Source organism: Leuciscus leuciscus (genome assembly GCF_965113295.1).
Source record: "Leuciscus leuciscus genome assembly, chromosome: 24".
Classification (NCBI taxonomy): Eukaryota; Metazoa; Chordata; class Actinopteri; order Cypriniformes; family Leuciscidae; genus Leuciscus; species Leuciscus leuciscus.
In genome coordinates this window covers 25,950,048-25,976,298 of record NC_138723.1, presented here as the reverse complement: position 1 = coordinate 25,976,298, position 26,251 = coordinate 25,950,048, and the positions used below count along the sequence as shown (strand labels likewise).

The 26,251-nt window shown below is 35.2% G+C and overlaps 2 protein-coding genes across 6 annotated transcripts in view; one reads left to right on the top strand and one right to left on the bottom strand.

Moving 5' to 3' along the window:
• Positions 1-1,141: 1,141 nt before the first annotated feature.
• anxa4 (annexin A4) lies at positions 1,142-13,262 on the bottom strand. Its single transcript, XM_082157895.1, has 13 exons — positions 13,107-13,262; positions 11,724-11,778; positions 10,640-10,727; positions 7,669-7,763; positions 6,322-6,435; positions 5,117-5,207; positions 4,912-4,991; positions 4,672-4,728; positions 3,636-3,729; positions 1,964-2,059; positions 1,818-1,876; positions 1,608-1,730; positions 1,142-1,435 (listed from the first exon to the last, which is right to left on the bottom strand). The coding sequence occupies exons 2-13, from the start codon at positions 11,730-11,732 to the stop codon at positions 1,376-1,378; spliced, it is 966 nt and encodes a 321-aa protein (XP_082014021.1). The 5' UTR covers positions 11,733-11,778; positions 13,107-13,262; the 3' UTR covers positions 1,142-1,375.
• Positions 13,263-14,938: 1,676 nt separating this feature from the next.
• aak1b (AP2 associated kinase 1b) overlaps positions 14,939-26,251 on the top strand; it is a 34,444-nt gene continuing 23,131 nt past the window's right edge. For all 5 annotated transcript variants that reach the window (XM_082157836.1, XM_082157834.1, XM_082157835.1 and 2 more), the window contains exons 1-7: positions 14,939-15,950; positions 20,128-20,246; positions 20,888-20,996; positions 23,556-23,698; positions 23,972-24,093; positions 25,011-25,092; positions 25,463-25,595. In XM_082157836.1, the coding sequence (XP_082013962.1) occupies positions 15,785-15,950; positions 20,128-20,246; positions 20,888-20,996; positions 23,556-23,698; positions 23,972-24,093; positions 25,011-25,092; positions 25,463-25,595 (874 nt within the window). In that variant the 5' untranslated portion in view covers positions 14,939-15,784. The remainder of the gene's footprint in view (positions 15,951-20,127; positions 20,247-20,887; positions 20,997-23,555; positions 23,699-23,971; positions 24,094-25,010; positions 25,093-25,462; positions 25,596-26,251) is intronic.

Sequence of the window (26,251 nt, the reverse complement as noted above, 5' to 3'; positions counted from 1 at the left end):
CACACACACACACACACACACACACACACACACACACACACACACACACACACACACTTGTTTGCTGGCATCATGGCTGCCATTATCTGTCTGTATCAGACACTTTCCATGAATGTTACAAAAAAATTGGTCTTAACATTTTCTGTGTATAGGAATATTTAAATCATACAACAGGGCCAGTTGCATAATTTTGTCATAAATTTTAAATTAACTTGTTTCAATTACTTTTATTTATTTTAAATGACCAAACAAAAAAAAAACCAAGAAAAAAAGAATAAACAAAAGTCATTAAACTGACATTTTTGTTTTAGTATTTATTGCTAGAAAAATAACAAATATTCAAACAGTAGCCTATTCAAATCAGTGTTATTTTAGTAGCTTTGAGATACTATTATGGTTTTTATTCATATTTAGGATTTTTTTTTTTGTTACAGGTGTAGTAATTTTGTTGTGTTCTTGTAATTTAAAAAAAAGTTATTTTAGTGCAATAAGCTACACAATGAAAATGAGAAATGTTGTTGCTGAAATAAATTAAGTTTAGTTCTTTTTAATATTTTATTTGATTTCAGTTAAAGTTTATTATATTTCAACCATTTGTTTTTAGTTTTTTTTAAATGTCCAAACTACCAAGAAAAAGGATTTAAATAAATAAAAACAATACTTATTTTCAAGTCATTCAGTTTTATTTTTTTATGTCTTAGCATTTAGTGTTTATTGCTAGAAAAATAACAAATGTTTTTATAAAACTGTATTTAAATGTCCAAAAATAATAAACAGATTATGTAATATTTTGTGCACAGTGCCACTTAGTGGTAAAAGTGGAAATACACTGCTTTTTGTCAGTAATTTCCCCATAATTCTACCAAGCCTCATGTGATTGATATGCTGCACTTGATTAAATTGAGGCATGTAGTCTGTGAGACTTCTAGAATCTAGAAAAACACAGAAATAGAGTCTCATATGAGATCTCATATGCCGATGCAAGCAACCATGAGCAATTAGTATAATTGGGCCGAGTACACATAGATGTTGTACATTAAACAAATTATACTCTGAGTAATTAAACAAATGGACCTCAATGAGTGTGCTGAGATTAAAACAATTTCCAGAGAGACAACAAAAGATCAATACAGTCGATATGGGCTGTTCTTTTCTCCTTTTATTTATTTTTTGACAAACTCTAAGATGTGCCAACCAATAAAGGGCTCCCATAAATTCCAAGGCAATAAACAACAACTAAAAAAAAAATCACAAATCTCATTTGAAACGTCACTGTTTGCTTTTAATTGGTATTACAAACAAGGAATGTGTTTGAAGAAGTGCGGAGGCCAGGTGTGAGGGAGAGCATTTCACACTAATGAACGTGCCAGATGTGTTACTTTTCCCCTCCGCACAACTCCAACAGGATCTTCCGGTAATCGCCCGATGTGTCCCCCTAGAAAACAAACAGAACAGGGTTTCACCATGGGTTAAACCAGCGGAGTGCTTGGGTCTGTAGAAAAGTTTAGAGAAAAACTATAAAAATAATTTTTTGGGGGTGAACCGCCCCTTTAATGGCTTTTAAGTCAAATTAGTCAAATGTCCTCAGTGAAACAGCTGTGTCCCACCTTTATAAAGGAGTGAAGGGTCTTTCCATACATCTTCAGGAACTCTGCTTTAATGTCGAGCATATCGATCTCGGCGCGAGCCACCATGATCCTGATCAGCACGCTATCTGTGGTGCCTAAACCCTAAGAGAAACAAGAGAAATGATTACTTTAGCACCGGCCATATCCCTATCGTGTGCAAATATTAGATCGATTGGTGTTGTCATTTACCTTCATTGACTTGTAGAGCCTTTCAGCGAAAAATGCCGGCTTGTTTTTCAGGCATTTCACTGCAAAGGTGAACGGACGCTTTTTATATCCAAGTAGGCAATTGAAACCATACAAATGACTGAAATATTGCAATACTCACAACTGACCTATTGCCAGAAATGCATCCTCTAGGGAGCCGGACATCTCTCTCTTAATGCTGTCTTCAATGTCCCGTCCGGAAACCTTCTGATACTCCTGAAACACTGGGAAAAGAACAGAAAATGTTGGATGTAATACTGCAGTGTACGTAAAGAAAGTATGTGTGAAACAATATGCAGTGATAAAGGTTTCAAACAATAGTACTGGCCGGACAATTTTGCATGTTCAATTCAATGACCTGCGTCTAGTCATCATAGAAATAAACAGTCATTTTTGCATTTTTAAATAAAATAATAGTTAATATAACAAATAATGTACAGTTTGCTTGTCATTATTGCAAAATATGATACTTGGCAAATAAATAAATGGAAACAGATTGTATACTGCATATATTTATATATATATATATACATACAGTACAGGACAAAAGTTTGGAAACATTACTATTTTTAATGTTTTTGAAAGAAGTTTCTTCTGCTCACCAAGCCTGCATTTATTTGATCAAAAATACAGAAAAAAAATGTAATATTGTGATTTCAACTTATTATACTTTAAATTATCATTTATTTCTGTGATGCAAAGCTGAATTTTCAGGATCATTACTCCAGTCTATCACATGATCCTTTAGAAATCATTCTAATATGATGATTCATTATCAAAGTTGGAAACAGTTCTGCTGCTTAATATTTTTTCATAACCTGTGATACTTTTTTAGGATACTTTGATGAATAAAAAGTTTTTTAAATGTTTTTTTTTTTTATAAAAAAAAAGAAACAAATGTTTTAAAAATAGAAATCTTTTGTAACAACAATATACACTACTGGTCAGTAATTTGGGGTCAGTACATTTTTTTCTTTCTTTTTTTGAAATAAATCAATACTTTTATTCAGCAAGGATGCGTTAAATTGATAAAAAGTGATAGTAAAGAAGATTTATATTATTAGAAAATATTTTTTTATTTTGAATAAATGCAGTTCTCTTTAACCTTTTATTCATCAAATATATTAGGCAGCAGAACTGTGTCCAACACTCATAATAAATCAGAATATTAGAATGATTTCTAAAGGATCATGTGATAGACAGGATGTCACATGTGACACTGAAGACTGGAGTAATGATCCTGAAAATTCAGCTTTGCATCACAGAAATAAATGATAATTTAAAGTATAATAAATTGAAAACCAATTATTTTAAATTGTAATAATATATCACAATATTACATTTTTTTCTGTATTTTTGATAAAATAAATGCAGGCTTGATGAGTAGAAGAAACTTCTTTCAAAAACATTAAAAATAGTAATGTGTCCAAACTTTTAGCCTGTACTATATATATGTGTGTGTGTGTGTGTGTGTGTGTGTGTGTGTGTGTGTGTGTGTGTGTGTGTGTGTGTATGTGTGTGTGGTTAACCATTTTATTTCAAAATAGGTTTAATTTATTTCATTTCGCTAAAACTGAAATAAAATGGTTATATATATATATATATACACTAGTAAAATAACACTGTACTGCACTACATTTAAATAGACAGAATGAGAAGCAGGCCTATGTCAACTATGTCACCACAAGGTGGAAGTAATGAGTTCCAGGGTTATTTCCCCATGCTGCCTTCTAAGGTTACATAAGAACGATCACATAACTGGGAAGGAAGATTGCTGTTATTATCTGGTGGCACAGATACCTCGGAGTAAGTGATTTCTGTTTCTCACACACAGCACAGTGAGGAACTTGACCTCGTCTGTTCCCCATCGAGCTTCGCCCGCCTCGTAGATGTCCTATGGGATAAACAACAGAGAACTTAACCTGAGTTATTTCCTTTTTAACTGTTAATGATTAATAAACATCAGCATGACTGTTGTGTGTCTAAGGCTGAACCACACACACAATAAAAAGCACTGAATGTATACAGAAACACAGCCATGAATAATAGTAAATATGGAGAATAGAGCAGCCTCATTCATTCTAAGTATTTGCACACCTCAGCCACACATAAAAAATATAACTGTCACTGTGTTAGATAAAATATCAAAGCAAGCGGTGTTCATTTTAAGGAATGGAAGGCAGCAAAAGAACACTTTTCACAGATGCTGAATCAGCGCGACCAGTGCCGTCCGAACAAATTCATTTAATGAATCGGATCTTTTGGTGAATCAAAAACATACAGCGCGACCACCAACGTAGTCCGAATCCCGAACAAACAACTCTTAGGACCCGGATATTTAAGTGAACAAAACACACTCCAAACGATTCCCAAACGCATGGCTTAATGAATCTGTTATTTGTAAAAGCCAATCATCGTACAAAGTTGTAAGGCTCGTGAGGTTTGTGTAAGGCTAACTGCAGTTACTGGCTGGTTGTTCATATCACAATGTTGAACACATCAGTTGTACACACAGTATATATATAAAGAATGAAATATGAATTTTTATTGTTTGTATATTACTTCAATTTAATAAATAGTTGCTAATAAATAGTTTATTTTCCCCCAAATAGTTTTTTTTTTTCTGCTTAAAGAGACAAAAAATTTGTTAATGAAACAATTAAGGAACCGAAATCAGGAATTCAGGTTGATTGGGACACTTTTTCCCATCATCTCAATGGCAAAAAGTGTCCCAATTAACCTCAATTCACTCTATATACGCAAAACCCATTACACCACAAAAATCGAACGTGCTTATTAGGCAAAAAGCTACAGCCAACCACGTCAAAGTCTTCACCTTTGCATCCTGGACAGCCTGAGCCTCATCTACCTTGGTGCTCTCGTCACGCCCAGCCTGTAAGCAAAGCAGAAAAGACAATATCTATCAATCCAGCATGGCAAACCATCAGGGGTCACACCTGCCCCGGCCGGACACTGTGGACGGCGAAGGTTTGCATGGCAAACAAAAGAGCTGATGAGTGAAGGCATCAAAGAATCTTCTTCACAAATAAGATAATACGGCGATTTGTTCATTTACCGAGAGCAAAGACACCAAGACCCTCTGGAACATTCCAGACGTGTCTCCGCAGATGTCGTCCTCGAGACTCTTGTCATGCACTGTGATAACGACGTAAGAAAAGTGAATGAAAATAGTGTAATATGGGAAGAAATATATATTTTCACAGTATAACTTTCATAATGGAAAAGACTCTCAGTTTCCATCCATAAATGTTAGCATGTACCTCTCTTGTAAGTAGCGATGATTTCCTTAACCTCAGAATTGGTTCTTGAGGCCAGGATGTCAATGAGACAGGCCTCCTCTGTCCCAGCACCCTGGACACAGGGAACAAAAGAAAAGAAAATGAAGAATTCATCTAAAGCATCAATACACAGGATAAGTTCATAGGGAATATTGCTGATGAAGATGAAGGTAAAGGTTTGGAAGATATTATGCCTATTACCATTAATAACTGCCACAGGTCAGTTTTCCTGTTATGTTGCCATTTCTTGTGGACAGATTACTATCAATTTAGATTTGTGTGACTTTCAATAGCTATATATATATATATATATATATAGAAAAGAACTAAAAAGCAATATAAATTATTTTATGTGTTTATATATTATACATCGTTTTATTATTATTTATTATATTAATTAATATTTATTTTATTTTATATATAAATATTTTATTGTATTGTCTTGTATTGTAGTGTGTGTATATATATATATATATATATATATATATATATATATATATATATATATATATGAAGGTCTCCATGATTGCAATCAATTCAGATTTTTGTGACTTCATCAATATCTTAAAACAATATAAAAAAACATAGTATGAAATGAAAATATAAAAATATAAAAATTTATATAAATAAAATATGTATGTAATATAAAAAATACAATATCAAATGTATAATAGCATAGAAATGTATGATTATATTGCATTATAATATAATTAATTATATATAATAAATATACATGCATAATATATATACAAAATATATACATACATTATAGATTATATATGGTCAACAAGACTGCGATGGATTCTGATTTTTGTGACTTGATAAATAGCTTAAAACAATATAATTTTGTAATAGAAGTTTTTCCATTTATGGGTTTAAACTACATTGAATAAAATTGTTAAGCTGTAATTATTTGAGAAATTTCTGAGTGAAAATTGAATATGAAACTGCATATAACACATTGAATTAAAAGTGACTTAGACTATAGACTGAAGAAATAGACTGACTTAAATAGTATTTTGTAGTATTCATAGTAACTTAGAACAATCAGTCACTTTACATGTCCAGTACACTAATGCATTTTTAAACGATGCCATGGTACATGTCCAAAACCCATATAACCATGCTATTTTCCAACTATTTTGGAAATAAAGCACAGCACATTTCCCCCCTGTATCCTCACTAACCTTGATGGCGTTTCTCAGCTCATATGCGTCGTACACCGGGCCAGGCATCATCAAGCCGACCACAACCGACTCAAAGTTTCCAGTGAGCTCTGACTTCAGGCAGTCAAGCAGTTCCTGAATGAGGGTTTAAAATATACTGTTATTTACCACAAGCTTTGAAAAATTCCAGTGCAGAAAAGCTTAAAATTTGAATATTTATTCTCAGACACATTCATTCATGCTTTACGAATCATTTCCACTTGGTTACAAATCTAACATCCCAGAAGGAAAAAGAAACAAATGGATTTGGTGTTGGGAAATGGTGTTTTGTGTAAAATCTGCTGTAAGTCTCCAACAGGGAGCTGGGTGGGGAAGGCATGTCGAGTCCACGAGACCGTCCTGAACACTGTCCAGAACTTCCCCCACAATGACTCATACTTTCTTGTGTGAGTCAAGACCTGACTGTGACTTTCACTGACTGAGTTACAGAGAGGGTTTACAGATTAATAGAGGACAACCACCAGGCAGCTCAATAAAAGCCAGTGCTGCATACTCCGTTACGATAACAGTCATAAAGCAGGGATGTCTCGTGAAAGACACCGTTTGTAAATTGCATGGACTCTCTGTTCCCTCAGTGTGTATATTGACATGAAGAGTTAATGATTGAAGTCGGTCGACAGCATCTGTTATCAGTGACACATACTCTGCTTTGTCTATCTTCATTCTGGCTACAGAATCATCAAGAAATGTCAACACTGTTATCTAATCACCTCGTGAACCGTGTGTTTGATGTAAATACAGCCTGATGGCAGCTCACATCGTCCCTGCCATTAGGACCTTCCGCAAAGATAAGATAGCAACAACAAGTTTCCCTAATTTTGACCAAGAAATGTTTTATTGGTCCACAGTGAGATCTGTTAATGCTTGACCACTACTACTAATTATATTCTTATCCACAACAAACAGGTTGCATTGCTTCCGGTTTAGGTCTTTAGTATGTGCTTTGTTACATATAGAGCTGTTTTTATTCAAGATTCCTTCAAAGGAGCGGGCAAAGATGAGCATAACCAACGTGACCGTCCATCGCATATGCTGATTGATACCTAAACGTTTTTTTTTTCTTTCTTCTTCTTCTCACTAACATTCAGATAGTAAAATTGAATTTTGAACTAGCTAGGTTAGCTGCATGGTTTCCTTAAAATACCATAGATATTGCCATCAGTTCATACTGTTAACACTTTCTCTGACAAGCGGATGTGAAGAGACCTGTTTTCCTGTTTGTTCATGTGACATTTGGCATAAAGCCCATTGCAAATGAGAGAATGATGGCTGTTAATGAGGCAAAAGTTAAAGTATGGAGTATGTTACCTTTCCCACGGTCTGTTTGAAAGCTTCCTTGATTTTTTGCCTTTGAGCAATAGTGCGATGAGCGATGATCTCGATGATAGTTGCCTCGTTGGTTCCTGAAAGTACATCATTTCAAGAAACAGTTAATGCAAAAATGAAATTTCAATGCAATTATTTAACCATTTTGAGATTATCAGCATAAGCTGATAACTGCATCCTTTTCACCTTTTGTCATCTTCACCAAAACACATTGATAATGGATATTGTGGTTTTTAATATGCCATTAAATATATTTATAAAACATTAGATAATAATTATTACATATATAATAAATAATGTTGAATTTTTTGAAAGTGTCTTATGCTCTTCAAAGCTGTATTTATTTGATCAAACAGTAAATAATACTGTAATATTGTGAAATATTAGTATATAAAATAACTTTGTAAAAAATTCTGAATATATATATGTAATTTATTCCTGTGATGTCAAAGCTGAATTTTCAGCATCATTACTCCAGTCATTACTTTAGTGTCACATGATCCTTCAGAAATCATTCTAATATGATGATTTGCTGCTCAAAAATCATTTCTTATTATTATCAATGTTGCCATTATCTTATCAAACAGTTGTGCTGAATAAGAACAGAAAGTTCAAAAGCATTTATTTGTAATAGAAACCTTTTGTAACATTTGTAAATCTCATATATATATATATATAAATTAATGTGAAAAAGAAAGGATATCCTTTTGAATTCTGTGGTTTTATGTATCAGGACATAAAAAAAAATCATCTGGTCGTTAGCAGGTCTTAAAATTAGGTAAATACAACCTCAGATGAACAACAACACATGACATATTACACCGTGTCATAAAGCCAAAATGGAGAAACCATGTGTAACAAGCTAAGTACACCTTATGATTCAATTGCTTGTAGAGCCACCTTTAGCAGCAATAACTTGAAGTAATAATTTTTTGTATGACTTTATCAGTCTCTCACATTGTTTAGGAGAAATTTGACCACTCTTTTTTAAAACTTTGCTTAATTTCTTTGTGGTTTGTGGGCATTTGTTTATGCACAGCTCTCTTAAGTTCCCGCCACACCATTTCAATCTGGTTTAGGTCTGGACTTTGACTGAGCCAGTGCAACACCTTGATTCTTTTTTTATTTTATTTTATTCTGGTGTAGATTTGCTGGTGTGCTTGGGATCATTGTCCTGTTGCACGACCCAACTTCGACCCAGCTTTAGCTGTTGGACAGATGGCCTCACATTTGACTCTAGAATACTTTAGTATACATAGGAGTTCAATGACTGCAAGGTGCGCAGGTCCTGTGGCTGCAAGCCCAAATCATCAGCCCTCCACCACCGTGCTTGACCGTTGTATGTGGTGTTTGTGCTGAGACTGTGTTTGGTTTTCGCCAAACGTGGCACTGTGCATTACGGCCAAACATCTTCACTTTTGTCTCGTCTGTCCAACGGACATTGTTCCAGAAGTCTTGTGGTTTGTTCAGATGTTCAAACCTAAGCTGTGCTTCTGTGTTCTTTTTAGAGAGAAGAAGCTTTCTCCTGGCAACCCTTCCAAACAAGCCATAATTGTCCTGTCTTTTTCTAATTTATTTTCATGAACTTTAACATTTAACATGTTAAGTGAGGCCTGTAGAGTCTGAGGTGTAATTCTTGGGTGTTTTGTGATTTCTCTGAGCATTGTACAGTCTGACCTTGGGGTGAATTTGCTGGGACGTCCACACGTGGGAAGATTGGCGACTGTCTTGATTGTTTTCCATCTTCCTTACTGTAGAATAATGGACTTCAAATTGTTTGGAAATGGCTGTATAACCCTTCCCAGATTGATGGCAGAAACAATTGCTTATCTGAGATCATTGCTGATGTCTTTCCTCCTTGGCATTGTGTTAACACACACCTAAAGGCTCCAGACCAGCAAACTGCCCAAACTCCTGCTTTTAGAGGTAATCACACTTGCTGATGATCAGTTAATAAAATGCATTTGATCAGCTGTGCCTTAATTCCTATGGAGCAGTAAGGGTGTATTAGTTTGTCACCTATGGCTTCTCCATTTTGGCCTAGTTTTTGTTAAATAAATAATGACACGGTGTAATACAGTGTTGTTGTTCATCTGAGGTTGTATTTACTTAATTTTAAGACCTGCCAAGGACCAGGTGATTTTTTTATTTTTATTATCTCCTGATACATAAAACCAATAGGGTGTCCTTATTATTTTTTGTTTTGTAATACATTAAATTGTTTATTCTGCAGAACTTCTACTTTCACTTTCATGTTCCATGGAAGTGATTTGCACAATTTCCATTTCTACATACATTTGTGACACTTTTTGAATTACAAGCTTATTGGTATTTAGAGTATCGGATTACATGTTACCCTTAAGGCCTCAGGCTGGAAATCACATGCTTGATTGTAAAACTGCAAGAGATACTTCTTTCTTTCTTTCTTTTTTGCACTGCATTTGACATTTTTGACACTTTTAGAATTATATGTTAACTGTTATTTATAGTATCAAATCGCATGTTCCTCATAACTCACTTTAGGCCAACAAGCGAGCCTCTGACTAACAGCTCCAGTGTGAGTGTGAGTTGTGTTTTGTAATGTTCCTCACACTAAAATCAGCTGATGTCCATTAAACTAGAAAGCTGCATTCTCAACATAATGCCAAGCTCTAGTCTAAACCGATGAGGAAACACCTTTTCGGTTACAGGACAAATGCCAAGAGGTTTTTCTTTTTTTGGTCAACGCCCAGCTGAGGTGTCAGTGCTGATAACAGCTTGCAATTTTAACTGGAAATAAAGAGAGATTTAGTTCTCTGATCTGCCTGTTAAGACACTCAATGAGGAATGAATGCTTAGACACCATTTAAAATGCAACCAGGGGGTGATTCTCATTTTATTCAAATGGGAAGAAAATGTGATCATGTAAATATGCTCATCTCGAAGTCCGGTTCTGATTTGTCTGATCACTTACCAGCTCCTTTCATAGCACCATAGATTTTCTGGGCATCTTCCTCTGGCTTGAAGCCTGATGCCTCAGTCACGGTTCCACGGTTGCCCAACTACAGAAAAAGAAGAGAGAACAGCACCTTTACACAGAGAAGTGTAAACTGACACCTAGATATTTACAGTTGCTGTCACAGGGCTGCTCGACAACTCACTTATTTTTAAGATCAGATTGTGTCAAAGGAAAACCATAAATGTGAAAATGTTTGAGTATCACTCAAAGTCTTGGACCGCTAAGATTTTTTTAATGCTTTTAAGTCCCTTCTGCTCACCAAGGCTGTATTTATTTGATCAAAAAACCAGTAAAAACAGTAATATTATTACAATTTCAAAATAACTGTTTTCTATTTTAGTATATTTCAAAAATGTAATTTATTCCTGTGATGCAAAGCTGAATTTTCAGCATCATTAGTCACATGATCCTTCAAAAATCATTCTAATAGGCTGATTTGCTGGAAATCATGAGACATTTTTTTCAGGATCCTTAGATGAATAGAAAATTCAAAAGAACAGCATTTGTTTGAAATAGAAACATTTTGTAACATTATAAATGTCTTTCCTTTCACTGTTGATCAATTGAATGCATCCTTACTCAATTAAATTATTAATTTCTTTTAAAAAATCTTACTGACCCCAAACTTTTGAACAGTAGTGTACTGTGATGTTTTTCCACATAACTATTTTCCATTATTTGAGAAAATTTACACAATGTCTATTTGTCTACAAAACTAATTTGACGCATTTAAGCAAAAGCCTTTATATCAAAAGGTTTACAAGATCCAGAATTTTGACTGGTAAAGCAAAATGAGAATTAATGAGAGAAAGCAACTTTTATTTGACTACAAATATGTGATCAAATAAATTGCCTTTGAATTAGCTAGAAGCGTGAATAAACGCGTCAGTGTTTCAGACGTACTCATGCAAATGGGAAATAACAAGATGACGTAACAGTGTATTTTTTATAACTGCCCATATGGGAAATGTAATGGTAGATGTGCAATTTAATTTAAGACATTTTAAATCTCTCTTTACATTCAAAATACTTTTCTTACCGCTGCCATTGTGATGGAGGAAAGGTTTAAGTCTGGAGATGAAGAGATGAGAACACTAAAGGCAAGAAATACAAAAATAAGCATTAAAGTCATTGGGCAACCATACGTATAAAACACAAATATTTTTTTACCATTTCAAAATTACATTTTAAAATCCACAAACATTCACAAAGCAAAAAAAATATATAGATTTTTGACATACCGGAAAAGTGACAAAGCATATAGTAATCCTAAATCGATCATTTGTGCCAGTGGTTTCTGCGATCTACTTAGACTTGCAAAGCTTATGGGAAACCCAGCCCAGTTTGTTTGGGTTTTGAAATTTAATAAGTGGGACTGAGCTCCTAATAACAAGGTCAATGACACTGTTAAATAAATAATAACTTTGGATGCCTCAAGCTAAATGGTTCCCACTTTACTATTCAGCTCATTAAACAGAAGAGGCTCAACCGGTAATTAACAGCCTTCTGCTCTGTATCAGTTTCCCCATTCAAACAATCAACTTACAACCTTTTGTTGTAAGGTTTTGTTGCAACCCCCAAAATACCCCGTTTAAAACACAGAAACAGCTGACAGTCTTTCAATTTTCGCCTCATTGTATTCATTGGCTCTATGACGATATAATGCATCATTTAATGATCTTTTAATAATTTATTCAACATGCTCTACATCCAAAGGGCCCGTTGACACATGCAGAGCAACTTTGACACTATTCAGAAACCTCTTTTGATTTTGAGTTGCACTATATCAGAGATTAATTCATTGACATTCACAACATATTTCAGTATTTGAGACATCTCAGCATCTTTCAACCAGTGTAGTCTATTCTGCAAATTAGTGCCCAGAGCTCAGAAGATAGCTCAGCTGCAAGTTATGATTCCTCAACTAATTATCAAATAAATAAGATTCCTCTGAATAAGTTAAAACAGAAACTTTTGACACAAGAAGAATTAGACTATTAGATAAGAAATGTTTGAGTTCATATTGAATTCTCAGATTTTTCTTTCTTTCCTGTGAGATAGGTCATTGTCATGTAGGCCTATTTGTAAAACATGTGGTGTAATTTATTTGCAATGCAAAGCAATATGTATGACTCATTGTATTTTAATGAAAGCCACATATCGGAGGATCATGAGCTGTACAGTCACGTGACAAGAATATGGGCGTTTAGTGCTCTCGCAAAAACGTTAGGATAACACTTCATTTTGCAAACTTCAAATTCACGACTACTTTTTTATTTCCATAACATGATTTCTGTTCGCCTATTAAATGACCAAATGAACGTCTATAAACGTTCATTATAGAGCGGAAAGAGTCGCGGTAAAAATGAAAGCGCTCAAAGTTTTCTATTAAATTCTGTAAATTCTATTGAGTGTGTCTTACCTGAAGCGCTGGATTCAATGAGATGCGCGAGACCCGTCACTCTTAATGGATGTGTGAAGATCTGCGAGAATGTTTCTGAGTTTTGTTGCCAACTTTAGTGGGTGTTGGCTTGTGGACTGCTTGAGTCGAGTTACAGTTCCTCATTTACGGCCCCTCCTCTTTATTTTACGTTGAGATGAATGATTGAACGGTTCATAACCCGAGCTGAAACTAGGACTCAATTGTTGACTTATAGGATATGCTTACTGAAGCTGTCAAACGTCAGCTCTGTCAGCTAACCAATATAGCCAATTCACTGTCTTTAATTGCTGCTTGTTCTAAACTTCGTGGCAACGTTTAAAGTCGTTTATGTTTTTAAGTTTTTTTTCCAAAGTAAAATTAAAGCGGGAAACCCTAAAATGAACATTTTGTCATTACTCACCCTCATGTTGTTCCAAACCGGTATGAGTTTCTTTCTTCTGTTGAACACAAAAGATAGTATTTATAATTTTTTTTGGTAACCAGTTAACGGCACCAATTTCCATAGTAGAAAAAAAAAAAATAGCCTACTATGGAAGTCAATGGGTACCGTCAACTGTCTGGTTTCCAACATGCTTTAAAATATCATCTTTAATGTTCAACAGAGGAAAGAAACTCATACAGATATGGAACAACTCCGGGGTGAGTAAATTATGCCAGAATTAACATTTTTGGGTGAAATATCCCATTAATCGCATTGCACGATCCATCGTGGAGACCCAAGAAAGCAGCTAGCTATACAGCAAATAAGTACTTTAGTAATTGTGTACCTGTTTGTACATAAACCCCTAACTGTTGAAAAGTGTCTCTTCAATCGTTTGCATAGAATTTTTAAGTTATAGGACCCCCTCTTGACAAAATTGAAAGTCTTTTGTTATTTGTCTCTGTAATAAAATTTGTACAACTTTTTATAGGCTACTTATCCTTATACTTTTTCACTTGTCTCTCCAAAATACATGATATGCCGTGATGCAAGTCCTGGTGTCCTCTACAGAGGTCATGTATGAAATCGATGCTGTTTCGAAACAAAGTCATGCTCTGGTTTGAAACCCTATAACATTTTCCTGAGATGTTGATTTCTGACAAACAATTTGAAAATGAATCAGATTTAAATGATAATTAAAAAATATTATCATATTTCCATAAGAGTGCTAAATTTGATCATTCAGTTATTTTTAAAGACCAAGGAGAGGGAGTTGTCCTGGTGAATCCTCCAAACATTTAGTAACTCTACAAAGCCCTGAATGTGCTCTTTACAGAACATCCAGACTTAAAACTATGACATGTACGTTGTCAGATAAATTCACTAAAATATAATGTCCTCTACATAAGCAAAATGCCTATTCGTGGGTCTCAGGTGCGAATCAAACACTGTGATAATCATAAGAATGTTAACAGAAGAGAACAAAAATAATGTTATAAATATGGGCTACATGTTGAGCACTGTGAATTAATCTATCGATCGATCAATCAATCAATAGATTTAAGGCGGACATAGATGAATATATTTAATAGATGAAAAGAATGACAGTCTTTTCGCATTTGTTATTTCTTGTTGCTGTTAAAGTATGAAGGTAGAGACCTATTTTCAAATGAGTAAAAGTAGGTCTTTGTGATGGCCATTTACATTTCTGGATAAATATTTTTTGTATGTAATAAGTAAATTTACAATATGCCATATTTGAATTCAACATTATTGTGATAAATATATATATATTATGTAATTATAGTGTAATTTATGTGTATTTTATGTGTGTCTATGATGACTGTGTTTCGGACTTTTATTATAGTTATTTTAGCGCTGCCTGGCTTCACTCTTCCGGTGTGGTTTCCGGTTAGCTGGCGCATCTGCAGCATCCGAAGCCGCAGACGAGAATCGCCATGAACAACACGCTCATTTCTGCATGAATTCGATTCTGTCTGATTTAAATCAAATCGCATCCGTTCACCGTTCACCTGCAGGCCACCGACGGGAGCGCGCAGATGACATGCGAAACGCGTCTGAGTGGGTTTTGCAGGAATGCTAGCGTTAGCGCCTAGCTGATTATATGTTGAATTTAAATTATTATATTTTCATCAGTCAGGAGACGAGTTAATATGATTATGGGCGTTTAACTTATGAAATGATCCATCATTCTGATTAATCTCCGCATGTCATCTGTTTTTCTGTGAAAAGTGGGTGCTTTTTCAGAGGTTTTAATGAACTGCACAGCTGGCTGATGATGGAGAGTTTGACTTTCATCCATCCAAACAATCATTTCTGTTGACTTCACATCTGAAGGTTCAGTTTTCAACTGGGCCTGAATGTTTACATCGATTTCAGCTGGATTTAAATATTTATATCGTGATATGGGCTCGTGTCACATGTATAGACACTAGACAAACACATTAATCATATCAGGCCACCGCTGATTGATGCTGTTTATTTGGATATACTCAACTGTGGTGCTTTAATTTAGTACATATACTGTTTACAATCATTTACTTGTACGTTTTTGTGGCTATACGGTTCATTTAAGCTGTGGTCAGCACCAGAGTTGGGCAGCAAGTCCATGTTTGACAGTCTCAGCTGATCTAGACCTCTGGCACCAGAACAACCAACCCTCCCACTTCAGCTTCGTAGAGACTTGCATAAGTGTTTAAGGGATCTTTGACACATCATGAAGAAGTTCTTTGACTCCCGGAGGGAGCTGGTGGGCTCTGGACCCGGTTCTGGAGGTGGAGCTGGAGGTTCTGGATCCAGCAGTGGTGCTGGTGGGAATTTCATCGGTCGGGCTTTCACTGTCGGAAGACACCAGGTCACTGTAGAAGAAACTTTGGCAGAAGGTACGTCAGGCTGATGTTTGATATTTCCTTTCAACCTACAACCTTTCACTTAACAGGACAGATCTTAGGCTAACCACACCATAATCAACATCATGAGAATCAAAATTCTTTCAACGATAATTTTTTTTAAAGACTGGGTGAAATTAATTAGATTGAGCTCCAAACATTTGACAATGACAATGAAGTTATCCACAAAAACAGTGTGACTGTCATTTATAGATGATTGTGGACAAGTGTAATGCATTACTAAGTATTGCTGTAATTGAACTACTTTTCCCATGAAAAGTAATGGATTACTCTTTAATTTTTCTGTTATTTAATAAGTTACTCCTGATGTATTTGCATTAAATGCTGTATAGACTATTAACAATTCTATATAAACCAATAGTGGATTTAACATAAAAATTTTACGGATAATTATATAATGTATGTTTTTAATTTAATCTTTTAACCTTTAAATACTTTGGTCAGTATTTTTACAATTTTGTATTTATTTGAAGGAATTAAAAGAGCAGTTTCATGTCTGTCCTTGGATTGTTCAACTGGTTGAGGTTGATATGGGATTTAGAAAGTAATAAGTAAAGTAATACTTTTTAGAGAGAGTAATTAGTACAGTAATCTAATCACACTGTTGAAGATGTAATTATTAGTAGCTAGTAATTAATTACTTTTTTTGGGTAACTTACCCTACAAGGTCATCCTATGGCCATGGAAAAGCTGGAAATATCATGGGAATTGTAAAAGTGTTAGCAGTTTGGTAAATTAATAGAAAAGTAATGAATTTATAGATAGATAGATATGAAATACTGTATGTAACACACACACACACACACACACACACACACACACACACACACACACACACACACACACACACACACACACACACACACACACATATATATATATATATGTATGCATGTATGTATGTATATTCCGGTATATAAAACCACACAAATTAATGCACATAATTATTTTATGCTATATTTTCTCAAAATTCACTCTTCAAATGTTGTAATTTGATTGCCAAAGCTGTCAGTTAATTTTGGGGCAGGTAGCACTTCTGCCAATCATTGATCATTTCAAAATCACCAAATATTGAATAGTTATTCTCGTTTAAATATTGCTCTGTCACTGCTTAATGTTTTCTTTTCGATCCTTTCTTGATGTTCAGTATTATAAGCCAGCTAGTTACAGATAATTGAATCCACCAAACAAATGTCCTGCCGGTGAACTGGTCAGACCTCTGCTCTTCTCGGCTCCTCTGGCTGCTTTATTTAGTGGCCTAAATCCTTTGTCTGGAAATCCCTGCTCATCTGTACTTGGGTGTTGACATGTCCGGCGGTGTGGCATGTTATATTCCATCTAAGCATTTCATTGATTCTTTTATCATTATTATAATGCAGTTTTTCTATTAATTGTGAGACTATATTGAGTATTTGTACTTTAAAACATTATTTTGCCACATTGTGTAAAAAAGATATACTGTACCGTTCAAAAGTACAGGGTCAGTAATATTTTTTATTATATAAACGATTAATTAACATTATTTTATTCAGCAAAGATGCATTATATTGCTCAAGTGACAGTATAGACATTTTATAATTTATAATGAAAATATAATTTCAAATAAATGCTCTTTTGAACTGTTTATTTATAAAGTAATTAATCCTGGAAAAAAAATCTATCACCATTTCTACAAAATATATTAAGCAGCACAACTGTTGTAAACATATAACAGTCATACATGTTTCTTGAACACGGAATATTAAAATGATTTCTTAAGGATCATGTGTCATGTGACACTGAAGACTAGAGGAATGATGCTGAAAAAGCTTTGCATAATTAGATGGTAAAATATATTCAAATAGAAAAGTAGTTATTTTACATGGTAATATTTCACAATATTACTGTTTTTCCAGTGTTTTTGATCGAATAAATGCAGCCTTGGTGAGTAGACGACACTCCTTTAAAAAAATTAAATAAAAATCTTTCTAACCCCAAACCTGTATGTATTAATTCTAACCTGATATATTAATGTTGATTCAAAGATCCAATTTTTAGTGAGGAATTTGAAGGTACAGTTCACCTAAACAATAACAATCTGTCATTATTTACTCTACCTCATGTTCTTATAAGAGAGGACATTTAGTTATGCATATTGACACCATACTAAGTGAATGTTGTCCATGTGCTGTGAAAGCTTACATTTAAAAAAAAAGCAATATGAAAATCCTGCCGAAAACCTCTTTTGTAGTGAGCAGAAGAAAGCATTAAATTGGTTGAGCGTTCATTGCGTGTGTTATCAGTGTTGTAAAGGAAACAGTTGATTACTCTGTTTAATTGAATTTCCAGTTCACAGATGGAACTGGTAACGAAGCGAATAGACTTTCAGGCCTGGTGCATCTCAGACTCATCTGTGCTGTTCAAACACCTCTCAGCGTCTTTCAGCTCTGCAATAAAAACAAAACACAGATAATCTCACTGATTGTATGACTGTAAATTGACTGTTTCTATAGAGCTAGAAATATCTGTGTCCTACTTTCCCCCAGCAGTTTCCCCTGTGCCTGCTTTGAGGAATAACACCCTGCTCCACATTATGCTAACACAGCAAAATCTGAGTGCAAACATACAGGCTCTGATGTCAGGACACATCAGCATGGACAATAACACCATGTGTAAATGCTTAGAAGTGTCAATATGCTGTTCACATACGCTTGCTCCCAGAGCTTCCACTAAAAATGTATGGCTCAACGAAACACAATTTAATGCTTGCATGCAGAAATGTGAATAATGGATTTTTTAAGTGAACTTAGGTGACCAGTGTTTGATCACAAATAGTCCCCCTGTGGTGAAAATCAAGCTTTTAATGTTGTTTATATGTCTATGTGGTGTTTTTAATATGGTTTAAGACAAATTAAGTGCAAATTCATAAGTCAACACCATTGCTGAGCATTTTCTGCAGTGCTATTTGCCATTTTCTATAACTGCAGTGAACCAAAGACAGTCTCAAAAACGCGGTTTGAAATCGCTGGTGTTTCTGACGTCTCAAACTACCTTGTAACCAATCACGTCAACGAGCGATCGTCAACGAGTGGATCTCTGAGCTGGTTGAGTGAGTGGAGGCGGGGCTAATCTGCATATTCATAGAACTGCGTATACTAAATGAGGCAAGGGTGTAGAGTTACATTCAAGCTATTTTAAGGCATGAAGACATTTTAAATATGTCATTTTGGTGATCAAAGATGAGTTTTAAGGGATACAATTATTGACTGCAGGCCAGGGGGACTTTAAATAATCATATTAATATCAATAATTTATTATTATTGCTGTTTTGATTTATTACAAATTAACTTTAATTATTATTATTTTTTGATATATTATAATAATTCTAACAGAAAATGAAATTCTAAGGTAAACAATTAACATTCTGCTGATTTCCACATGGAGGCAGTGTTGTGTAAATATCACCTATCCTTATATATCCTTTAGTTCTCCAGCTTGTTTTCTGCACGGATTATCTACTAAATCAGTTGTTCAGTATTATCTTTCGCTGGGTTCCAGGCCATGTTGGACTTTCAGGAAATGAACAAGCTGATGCAGCTGCTAAGGAAGCTCATGAATGTCAAATTCCTCCCTCAGATATCAGACCGATTATTAATCGATACATATTAAATAAGTGGCTAGAAGAGTGGAATATGTGCAAGAATAATAAGCTATATGAAATTACAAACAGACTTTTTATCACTCAAAACTAGACTTGATCAAGTGGTCTACACCAGATGTCGTATAGGTCATACAAGTTTGACCCATGATTTTTTGCTTAAAGGTGAAGACCCAACTTGATGCATGTTTTGTAAGATTCCCCTATCTGTTAAACATATTTTATTAGATTGTCCTGGACGTAATACAAGTAGAATGCTCTTTTATGAAGTAACCTCACTAAAGGACTTATTTAGTAAGATTATGCCTGAAAAGGTTTTGGAAAATTAAAAAAATCTTGTATAATAATATGATGCTGATTTTGTTTGTTTGGTTTTTATTGTATTTATATGATATTTGTATTTTTGTAATTGAATTTTTGCCATGAAAATAGCTTTGAATGCTGACATGGCACATCTGAATCTGAATCTGTTTTCAGCAAAAGCATTTCAACTTTGTGTGTTTGCCTTTGCAGGCGGCTTTGCAATCGTCTTCTTAGTGCGGACTAATCAGGGGGTGCGCTGCGCACTAAAGAGGATGTACGTCAACAACGAATACGACCTGCAGGTCTGCAAGCGCGAGATCCAGATCATGGTGAGCATGATGAAATGTCTTCTGTGCTTTAACACTGATAAGATCATTTATATTTGAGACATGTTATACTATAAAAATATAACTTGCACTACTGTTCAAAAGTTTGAGGTCAGTAAGTTTTTATTTTATTTTTATTTTTTTAGTAAGAATAGATTAAATTGATCAAAAGTGACAGTAAAGACATTTATAATGTGTCAAAAGATTTGTAGTAGTTTAAATAAATGCTGTTCTTTTGAACTTACAATTCATAAAATAATCATGTTTTGCACAAAAATATTATATTAGATAATATACAGATACCAAATCTGTATATTAGAATGATTTGTGAAAAGGATCATGTGACACTGAAGACTGGAGTAATGATGCTAAAAATTCAGCTTTGACATCACAGGAATAAATTGCATTATTACTTTTTAAAATTATAATAATATTTCACAATATGACTATTTTTATGATCAAATAAATGCAGCCTTGGTGAGCATAAGAGACTTTAATTTGAATGGCAGCCAGGTACCATACAATATTTAATTCTATTTAATATAGAATAAAAAAAATCTGAGTTTTTTGTGACGTGTGGCTGCTTGAGCTCATTTCGTCTGATTCATTCATACACTTTCTGTTCTTTGTGGATTGTATTCCAGCGGGATCTCAACGGTCACAAGAACATCGTTGGGTTCCTGGACTCCAGCATCACGGCTGTAGGAGGTGGAGACGTGTGGGAGGTGTTCATCCTCATGGACTTCTGCAGAGGTAAGCCTTTCAGACCCATAATGCCTCTGTGCACAGCCGCCTTGTGCTCTGTGTGGGAAAACAAACATACATTTGACAAAGAGTAAACTTAAATACCGATTAGTCAAGTAGACAACTGTACCACCTATATGACAAACAGAGATGCGACTAAAAGCTAAAAATACTCCAATGTTTACGTTAAGCGTCTTTCCAAAGAATAGTTAACAACTAATAAGCTCTTCTTTTCAAATGTCTGATTAAATTTCCTTTCATTTAGTGTGTGTTCACTGCTCACACCTGTAGTTTAGTTCTTTCGGTCCGGACCAAAACAAAAAATGGTACATTTAGTCCTGGTTCACTTAGCGTTCCAACTAATTTTTGTACACTGAACCTAAAGATACAAAAAAGAAAAACAAAAGAAAAACGCTTTAATGACTTATATTTTGCAAAGGAACTTTGGACATCCAAAACAATGCTGTGTTCTGGGCTAAATGTGCTCGTTGTGTCATTGCAATCATTGCAAGATGTTATCCTTAGAATTTTGTAAAGCTCAGAACAGATAATTGATTTTTTCATTATTCTAAAAGAGCTTGTTTTTTTCTTTTGAGTCTTCACAAAGCCCAACCCATTGGCTGTATTGAATGCGGCTTTCACAGTGAGCTTCCATCACGTGATATTGATATTTACAAGATATTGATTGAGATAAACATGCTTGTTAGCGAGTCAAATGAAGCCAAATTGACAATTGCTGGCTAATTGAAAATGCAGATTCACTCTCTGACAGCAAGTAGCGCTTATAGAACAGCAGCAACATGGGGTTTCTTTGGTTACCGCTGTACACTTCCTATATTTTGCATGTCGTGAACTGTAAACTTTTTGAGCTTGGTACAGTATTTGTTCTGCTGGCGCATCTGCTCTCTTCTTTGGAGATATGCTGTCACATATAATAATAAAACAAACACAACACAAGTCAAGTCCTGTCCTCTCTCGTTCTCCACTGTCGCTCATTATCAATCACGCCACCGGCCTCGTGCCGTTCTCCTACGGCCCTCTGCCTCGTCCTGCTCGCCACAAAAAAGAAAAAGAAAAGATTTCTGGATGGTGCATCTCTATTTGGAAGCAGTTTTTCAGGGGTCTCGCTCCGCTTGTTTGGTGCGCACCAGGGTTTGGATGGCGGCACTAACAAAGCAATCGCACCAGAGTTCGTTTTAATCAAACTAAACCTGCCAAATGTGAACACCCTTAAAAGGATCTTTGATTTATTTTATTTTAATGTATTTAAACGGCCTCAAAAGACGCCTGCTCTCCGCCTACTGACCTAATGCGTAAACATTACTGGGAAGCGCACTAGCCAGACGGGATTTAAACTTAGTCGGCTGGAGACCCAAGTTTGGTTTGAAGATGAAAAACGTACCAAGCACGATGTTCTCTCACCATTCCTGATTTAACACACACTCACAGCGTTCGGCTGGTCTTACGGCTGTCAGAGCAGAAAAGAAAGCTGATGCTCTCCGTGTGTTTTTCTGTGTTCTTCGGGAGCGTTCATGTGTAATTTGCGTGCGCTTATTTTGTCCATCAGATCGAAAAATCTCGTACTCGTACATTTACCCGCCCTTAGACCCTCCTCTCTAACAAATCAGGACAGAAGTGGTTGAAAGTGGACAAAAGAGACGGATTAAAACACCAGGTGTAAACGGGATTGTCTTCCTCGTCTACTTGTGATCCGATTGACCAAAACGCATCTTGATACGAGGTGTAAACAGGGCCTTATATACAGTGTCTCCTCTTGTACACGGTGTTTGTGCTATTTATACAATTCATCCACCAGGAGGCGCTCTTTAGATAGAGTTCAGACCTCCATCACAGCCTGACATGGCCTTATATCCTAATCTTCTTGTCCCTTGAGAAAGCTTGAGAAAGCAATTCGAAGTCTTGAATTGTGTAAGGCCGGTATGTCATCTCCTAATAGCACCTACACAAAAGACTAATCCTCATTACTGGAAAAACATTTTCCAGTGCCCTTATCTGTAAGGGTTTCCAAGTATGTCTTGATTGGTTAATTCACTGCAAGATGTTATCCTTAGAATTTCATAAAGCCCAGAAAAGATTATAGATTTCTTTCATTATTCCAAAAGAGCTGGTTTCTTTCTTTTGAGTCCTCACAAAAGGCCAACCTATTGGATGTATTGAATGCGGCTTTCACAGTGAGCTTCCATCACGTGATATTGATATTTACAAGATATTGATTGAAATTTAAACATGCTCGCTAGGGAGTCAAATGAAGGCAAATTGACATTTTGCTGGCTAATTGACTTCTGAAATGCTTACAGATGGGTTTAAGGGCCGACATGTGGGTTCTTGTGTTCAGATATGTAATGTCTAGGGATACACTTTTAATTGATTGTTTAGATTTGAACCATGGATTTACTGTTCTAATTTCACATAATGTCTCTGCTTTAATTCTCCTCAAGAACCTCTGGGAAAACCCTCTCAATTGCAACGCTTTGAATACCATCCTGGTTTTCTTGGTATTTCTGAAGTATTGTAGTGTTTTACATCTCTATGTTTGTTTTCGTGCAGGTGGTCAGGTGGTGAACCTAATGAACCAGCGTTTGCAGACGGGCTTCAGCGAACAGGAAGCGCTCCAGATCTTCTGTGACACGTGTGAGGCTGTGGCACGTCTGCACCAGTTCAAAACTCCCATAATCCACCGAGACCTCAAGGTTCCTTTATTTTCTGCTTAGCTTTTTCTGCCCCTCCTTTCTACTTCTCTTATGAGCAGCACTTTTTTCCAAGAAAAAGTGTTCCAGTTTGGGCCATTGATTACATGAGTCACAGTTAACAGCTGTTTGTGACTGACTGTTACCTTGGTAAAACTACTTAGTGAACACTTGATCAAGATGTCGACTCCTCTGGGTTTTTTGCTCAAAACATTATTTCATTAGTTGAAGATGTGATGTTGTACTGGAGTGTAATTTGTGTATGACTCTTTGCAGGTGGAAAACATTCTGCTTCATGACAGAGGACACTATGTACTGTGTGATTTTGGCAGCGCCACCATGAAGTTTCAGAACCCCCAGAGTGAAGGAGTGACTGTGGTGGAGGACGAAATTAAAAAGTAATTCTCTCCAATCAGCCTGTTTCTGTGAAATTCAATTTGTTTTGAAACCAGTGGAAATCGGTTTACTCGTAAAATGAAAAGTTTTAATTCTGTCATCACTTACTCACCCTATGGAGAAAAAAAATACTATGGAATTCGATGGGGCCCATCAACTGTTTTGTTATCGACATTCTTCAAAAAAACTTGTTTTGTGTTCAACAGCAGAAATAAATGTATACAGGTTTGGAACAACTTGAGGGTGAGTAAATGGTGACAGAATTAAAATTTTGGGGTGAACTATCCCTTTAACATTCTTATATTGACAAGTTGTTGGGTGAGTGATCAGAAAAAATATAAAACGTTGTTAATCAAGACTAGAGACACATCATCTAATTTTTTTTTAAAGGAATGAAAACTTTTTTTCAATAAAGACTCATTAAATTGGTAAAAAGAGACCTCAAAGACATCTATAAATGAATGCTAGAAAAGATTTCTATTTCAAATAAAGGCTGTACTTTTGAACTTTATATTCATCAAAGAAAGTGTATCACATTTTTCGCAAAATATTTAGCAGCTCAACTATTTACAACATTAATAATAACATAAAATGTTTTTTGAGTGGCAAATCAGCATATTAGAATGATTTCTGAAGGATCATGTGACGCTGAAGACTGGAGTAATGATGCTGAAAATTCAGCTTTGACATCACCGGAATAAATTACATTTTAAATACATTAAAATAGATGGCCAATAACCATTATGATGGATAATATTCTAAGTCTGCACTGTTCATCCTTCAACCTAGAATTTTTAGGTGAAATCAGCCATTAAAAAATTGCTTGTATTTATTGCAAATTATGACAAATTTCTTTTGAGGTGATAATAATAACACTAATTATAATGCAGAATTTTATGAAATTGTCTGTTTTGTTTAGGTACACAACCCTGTCCTATCGCGCTCCTGAAATGGTGAACCTGTACAACGGCAAAATCATCACCACTAAAGCAGATATCTGGGTAAGTAAATATATTAAAGATATCACAGCCAATCAGAAGATATTTTGAAGTCATTGGCTTTTTGAATCTATCTTTCACCAGACTAATAGCAAGTTTGCTAAATCAATAGCTGTTAGTTTATTGGTTATTTTAACATCAGTAGATAAAGTAATTCCAGAAGAGATTACAAAATGTTTGCAAATAAGACCAGAATGTGTATTTAAAAAATAAGTATGGCCAATTTTAAATGTATGCTTGTTTTGTACCAAAAAACTAAAAAGAACAGAAGGTTTAATTAACCTTATTCAAGGCTTTTATACATTATATTATGACCTGAATCGAGGGTCTTTTTCCCATACTGTACAATGACGTGGGTTCTTTGTTCTTTCAGGCAATGGGCTGTCTGCTCTATAAAATCTGTTTCTTCACATTGCCCTTTGGTGAGAGTCAGGTGGCCATTTGTGATGGCAACTTCACCATTCCAGACAATTCCCGCTACTCACAGGACATGCACCGCCTCATCCGTAAGTATCTGTCTGTCGCTGCTCGCGTCTCGAACCAGGTGTGTTTCCGTCTCACCACTGGCTCAGTATGGCTGTGGGTCTCACTTGAAAGGGCCAAAACTGAAATTTTGTCATCATTTATTCACCCTCAAGTCCTTTCTTTCTTATGTGGAACACAAATGGAGAATATAAAGAAAATCCTAGTCATTAATTAAAGGTTATGGAAGTTACAAAGTCAAAATACACAAAATATCTACCCTTATTTTGTAGATATTTAAAATCAAAAACATGACAACATTGATGTCAATGTTATTTGTTTAGGGGAAAAATAATGGTGTTTGGCTTTTTAATGGTGTCAACACACCATGTTATTGTCTATATGGCTATGTTCAGACTGTCAGTCCAAATCTGATCAGATTTAGCAAGTGTGAACGGCAAAAAATCACAAAAATTGCCATTTTTACAAATCCATTTCGAGCTACATGCATATGTGGTTTGAAATCCTATTCAAATCGCATATCTGGAAATCCGTTTCAGTCTGACTGATCTAATTGGATTTCGCATAGTTTATGTGACTTTCTCACGCCGCGTAAAACGTAAACGTCAGACGTTGTTAGAGGAAACATGCTGAAAGTTGCTGCAGAAACAAGGTTATGTTGTAGCAAAGTGCTGGACGA